The sequence below is a fragment of the Pteropus alecto genome, unplaced genomic scaffold, assembly GCF_000325575.1.
Source record: "Pteropus alecto unplaced genomic scaffold, ASM32557v1 scaffold223, whole genome shotgun sequence".
NCBI classification, from domain to species: Eukaryota; Metazoa; Chordata; class Mammalia; order Chiroptera; family Pteropodidae; genus Pteropus; species Pteropus alecto.
Window position 1 is genome coordinate 3,428,664 of NW_006434441.1, and position 5,438 is coordinate 3,434,101.

The window sequence follows — 5,438 nt, forward strand, 5'->3', positions numbered from 1 at the left end:
TTCTTGACACCGTGGACACACCCCGAACCAGAACCAGGAAACAATTCTCTTCCCCAGCTCCTTAAAAGGCCGGGAGCCCTGGCTGGCTTTATGGAGCTCTGCACGCCAGTGAAGCCTGACGCTGACCTGGAGACGGAAGGATCTCGGGACAAAGGTAGCCTCTGCTGCTTCTCTGCGCAGCGTGGCCTCTGGGCCAGGGGCCTGGGACCTGAGGCACAGGGCACCAGAGGGCCCTGAGGCAGGGAGAAAGGCTTACACCAGTTCTCAAGGGCACTGTGGTCTTCTTGGGGACTGTCCTGAGTCTCCCAGAGGCTCAGAGCTAGACATCCCCAACAGTCGGATACTCAATGGGGCTTGTGGTTGTCCATGGGTTGTCCATGAGAAGCCTGTTTGGGTGACGGGAAGTGTGTGTGGGGGGTCAGGGAGACGGGTTATTTAGGGTGCTGGAGCTTAAAATTGATGTAACTTGTGACTTACCAGCAGTGTGGACATAACACACTTTCCTTCTTGATCTAAACCCAGAGGCTCGCTGCCTGAAGGTGCCTGGGTTTGGGGCCTCTGGGACCTCCTGCAACCCCTGAAGTGATGGTGAGGGGGCGCCCCAAGGCCATCACAGCCCGGACAGCCAGGATGCCCAGCCAGGGCGAGTGGTAGCTTCTGTCTGAGGCCGTCTGGCATGGAGCATTCTGGCCCGTCCTTAGCCGAGCACAGGGCCGCAGGCAGCTTCCTCAGGAGAACCCTCACACAATTCTGGGGCGGGGGACAACAAGTAACATGTTTTCTCCTTTCTTTACAAAATCGGCTGCTGATGGTCCTTGCCACCGCCTGCTCTGCTTGTCCTCTTCATGGAAAGAACCGGAGCTGGCATGGCCACCACACAAAGTAAGTGGCGAGTGACAAACCAGCCTGGAATGTGTCCGTCTGGCCTCACCAAGGACCAGAGGCAACACGGACCTGTCTTTTGCTTAATTACAGGCACATTTGCTAAAGTACTCGGACTATGAAACCTATGCTTGAAAATTTCAGCGCCTTTAGCTCTTGTCTTATTGTGTGTATTTAGGATTGTTTATTTATTTTCATAGAGAGGGTAAAGAAAAAGACAGACGGCACACTGGTGACCCATTTAAGTATTTTTGGTTTTGTCAGTACTCCGAGACTATTAATCAGAAAAAAAAAAGTGGCCATTGCTGCAGAAAGTCCCTGGGGGCCACTCAAGCCTCTCAGGTGCTTGGTTCCCCAGACCAATCCCTGCCTTTCCCATCAGAGCCTTTCTCAGACCAGTAAGCCTACCCTGGAGCTTCAAATCAGGACTGCTGCCACCCTTATCGCGGGGGACACGTGCCCAGATTCTGGGCCAATGCCTAGATGTGGACAGCACTGAACGCTCCCCTGTTCTCTCCTGCACTGTGGCCATTACTAAGTAGAATAAGGTGACTCGAACATAGGCACTGCGATACCATGACAGTTGATCTGATCACCCAGGTGGCTACCAAGTGACTGGCAGGCAGGGTGTGTCTACGTGTGGAAAAGGGATGAGTCACATTCCGGGCAGGACAGAGCCGGACGGTGTGAGATCTCACTACCTGTTCAGGATGCCATGCAGCTTAGAGCTGTTCATTTCTGCTAGGCCACAGTTAATCGCGGGCGACAGACTGCGTGACTAGGGGTGGCGAGCCCTGGGCTCATCTGCACTCGGTGCTTGATTGTCTCCCGGCAGGCATGGGAAAGCCAGGACTGTACCGCATTCGCGACCCCCTACAGATGGTGTGGGTCCTTCAGGGAAACACTTTAGTCGCAGTTCCTGCCAACAGCAACGTCAAGCCTGGTGAGTGACAATTGCAGCCACTGTTGCCTCTTAAAGGGACGCTGGCCTCACTGGGATAGGGCTCGGCCTGCATGGGCCTGGCTATGGTCCCTCTGGCTTCTGGGCACCAGCTCAGTGTCCACAGGAAGGTGAGAAGGGTTGGGGTGGTTCTCTCCCGCCAAGGGAGCCATGCAGCTGGAGGGTGAGGATGGCAGAGGGCCACACCCAGAAGGACTGTCTGTCTAGCCAGCAGCCGACTGCCTCCGCGGAGCTTGCCTCTCCCTTTATACTCCAGCCCCCACCCTCAGAGCCCAGCCCCTTCACCTCCCTCCCCCAGACCCACAGCCTGCAGTCTGGTGTCCTCACTGCCAGTCCTGGCAGTGTCCTTCCGCTTTCTCTGCAGAACACCCAGTGCGGGAAACCTGAGCTCGTCTTCAGTCATCCTCTAGCGCCCAAGGGACTGCGAGCTGGCCTCTACCAGTCAGGCATTTGTGCCCCCAGCCCAGATGTCTCCTCTGAACTTCCCCATGTCCCATCAGTGTCCTCTTGGTCACCTCTCATTAGTCTGTCCCAACTGCAGCCACAGGTCTGACCTCCCAGAGCTGCTGCTGGACGGTTCCACCCTATCTCCACTGGCCGCACGCCATCTCCCTGCTGCCCGAGCTGGCAACAGAGGCGCACCCTCCATTCGTCCCTCTGTCTCACCAGCCCCTCGGCTGGGATGAGTCTGTGCGGAACAGCCTCATCTCATACCCTTCGTCTCTCATGGGACTGCAGCCACCGCTCTGTCCCTCTGCCCCCGCTCCCAGCCCTCCACAGAGCACTACAAGTGACGCCTCACTGTGTGACCTGAAGGGTGTCATCCCCATGTGCTTGTGATGTGAGGGTGGGAGTGGGTGTCTCAGGCTCACAAGTCTTCCTGAAGCCTTGCATGTAACAGGCTCTTCCCCACCTGCTTTCACCTATGACACCCCACTAACCCCCCCTCATCGTTTACCAGCTTTTTCTTAGCTTTTAAGTCCTGGACTGACTTCACCTCTGCAGAGAAGTCTTACTCAGTTTTTCTATCTAAATTCAGTTTCTCTCCTACTGTCTCAGACCTTGGTCACTTCCGCTGATGCAGTTGATTGCGATTCGGGCCAGTTCTCTTCTTACATGTCTTTGTCTCATTTTCCATGAAGGCAGTGACAAATGTCCCTTGTCCTAAGCTAGCTCCCCATGCCTACCCACTGAAAACTGGGCTGGCTCCTGGGCTGGCTTAGCCAGGAATTAAACCCAGCTGACAGTGACAGAAAGCCCACATCACCGGCACTCATGTAAAGTAATTTCTTCTTGTGTGGAAGAGGCCTGAGCAGGCGGCTGAGGCCAGTGCAGGGGCCGTGCTGCCTCTGCAATGCCAGGTCCCCTCAGCCCCACCCAAGAGCAGGAAGATTCGGAGGTGAGGCAGCGTCCTCCCAGCCACGTTGGGTCCCTTTGGAGAATGCCCTTAGAGACCTCCACGCACTTAGGCGCACAGCTCATGGGCACATGATCAAAGTCAGCTGCAAGGCTGGTGGGGAATTTGGTTTTTATTTCTGGGAAGTGATGTGCCCTGGTGACACCTGGGTTCTTGTACTGAGGAAGAAAAAGGGTTTTGGCTCTCGATGGACCATGTCTACCATGTGGCTCATTGAGGAGCCTGCTGGGGGCCTGACTGATGAGGCGAGGGGAGGCCAGGACTGGCCTCTCTGCTGCCTGGAGCTTGACGCCTGTTTCCGTCACCTGTTCCAGTTACCATGTGCTCGGTGCCATGCCAACACATGACATCTGGCGAGAACAGCCATATATACCTGGGCGTCGAGAGCAGCGGCCTCTGCCTCTTCTGCATGGATATTCAGGGCCAGCCCACGCTGCAGCTGAAGGTGAGAAGTGCTGTGAGATGACTGTTTATCTCATTCGGTGTGTTGCTAAGTAAAAACAACTTGTTTTCAGTCCTGAGTTGTGAAGTGCCAGGAAGGAAATTTGACTTGGCTTGTCCCCAAGTCGACATATGCTCCCTTTGCAGTGGGTGTGACACTTGCCGTAAGGTGACAGCATCCTCCGCATGGCAGAGGTCACTCGTGAGAACGGTTCAGGAAGGCCAGGGACAGGTGGCCTCTCCACTCGCCATCCCTTTTAACTGTCTCCCAGAAACCCTTGGGGGGACGTGTGCTGCCAGCCCAGAGTCTGTGGGTTCCATGCCTGTGGCCCCTACACTGGAGGCAGCATGTGGTCACGAAGCTCATTCTTCTGCTGTGATGGGAGCTGCAATGGACAGATGCACGAGACTTACCTGCAGATGTGCCCAGCAGGAGGGCATGGGACAGTGGCTGGTGCTGGGGCAGCAGGCACCAGCTTGAAGGACCAGAAGTGCCGGCTATGGGATCCGGGCACGGGGAGCCGACCCCTGCGTCCTGTCCTTCAGCTGTGCCCCTCCACTGGGGAAGGCAGCCACTGGTGGGTCAGTTTGGCACCGTCCTCCCGCTACCCGCTCCAACGGGCCTCTTTCCTGCTTACAGGAGAAGAATATCATGGACCTCTATGAGGATCCCCACGTGCAGAATCCCTTTCTGTTCCTGCGAGCCATGGAGGGTGCCACCTCCACCTTTGAGTCTGTCGCCTACCCCAGCTGGTTCATAGCTACCGCCTCTGTGGGGGGGCAGCCCGTCACCCTCACCAAGGACAGGGGCAGAGACTACAACACCAACTTCTACTTTGAGCCCATGGGGTACAGCCGCCCACTGCGGGTACTGGGCCAGGGCCAGAAGATGAGCAGCAGAACCTCTGTCTGAGAATGTGGTCATCCCAGGAGGCCACTCACACTGACATCCATGGCTGCCTCATGCTCACCATCCAGTACCACCTCCAGACATGCGAGTGTGACACCCGACAACCGCTTCTTATTCTCTCTGCATCTTGTCCCGCCACCGCCCGCTGCCAAGCTTGTCTGGGATCACGCTTGAACCTCACTTTGCATCCTGTTAGCCTGCCTTTCCCTCCGGTCACTGCTGTGCTTCGAGCAGTTGTGGCCTGGCAAGATGCTGTCTCCATGGCACCAGCCACCTGTCTCCCTGCTCCAGGCCCCCGGGATACCTGGGGAAGGACGTTTGAAGGGACCTGCTTGGCACTCAAACACGCACAAACCTGGAAGTAAGAGGGAACCGCTCCGTGGGGACCCTGCACAGTGCGGGTGGGAGTGGTGGGAAAACGCCTCCCCCGATCACTCAGTCATGCAGGCTGTGCTGACATGCAGTCTACCTACATGGCCCTCGAGGGTCCCAGCAAGATGGAGTCAGCATCACAACGGCAGGGCTGAGCCTGGGGACATCTTGGTAGCTCTCCTCCTTTCCTTGTCTCAGTTTCCCCAGACGCCACTTCTGTCCCCTGGGACCACTTCTCACCATCCTGCATGCAAACCCTTGTCTTGGGCTCTGTTCTCTGGTATAACCCCCAGGCTGAGATCGAGTCCACCAAAGCCAGCTCCTTTCCCCGGCTTTGCTCTCGTGCTTTTGTGAACCTGTCAAACATGTCTGCGCCCCGTGTACTCCACCTGCCATGTTTCTGACGCCCCCACCTGTCTGCAGTGTGCAGAGGCCTCTTACATCCCCAATGCAAC

At 56.6% G+C, this 5,438-nt stretch overlaps 1 protein-coding gene across 1 annotated transcript; it reads left to right on the plus strand.

Annotated features, from left to right (window-relative positions):
- The first annotated feature begins 793 nt into the window (after positions 1-793).
- LOC102879899 (interleukin-36 beta) lies at positions 794-4,987 on the plus strand. Its single transcript, XM_025045062.1, has 4 exons — positions 794-882; positions 1,718-1,825; positions 3,575-3,705; positions 4,342-4,987. The coding sequence occupies exons 1-4, from the start codon at positions 867-869 to the stop codon at positions 4,612-4,614; spliced, it is 528 nt and encodes a 175-aa protein (XP_024900830.1). The 5' UTR covers positions 794-866; the 3' UTR covers positions 4,615-4,987.
- The last annotated feature ends 451 nt before the right edge of the window (positions 4,988-5,438 follow it).

Bases quoted from the DNA above. Each gene is read 5' to 3' on its own strand.
- LOC102879899 (XM_025045062.1), top strand. The intron at 1,826-3,574 runs GTGAGTGACAAT...CACCTGTTCCAG, and splicing joins CAACAGCAACGTCAAGCCTG to TTACCATGTGCTCGGTGCCA. The intron at 3,706-4,341 runs GTGAGAAGTGCT...TCCTGCTTACAG, and splicing joins AGCCCACGCTGCAGCTGAAG to GAGAAGAATATCATGGACCT.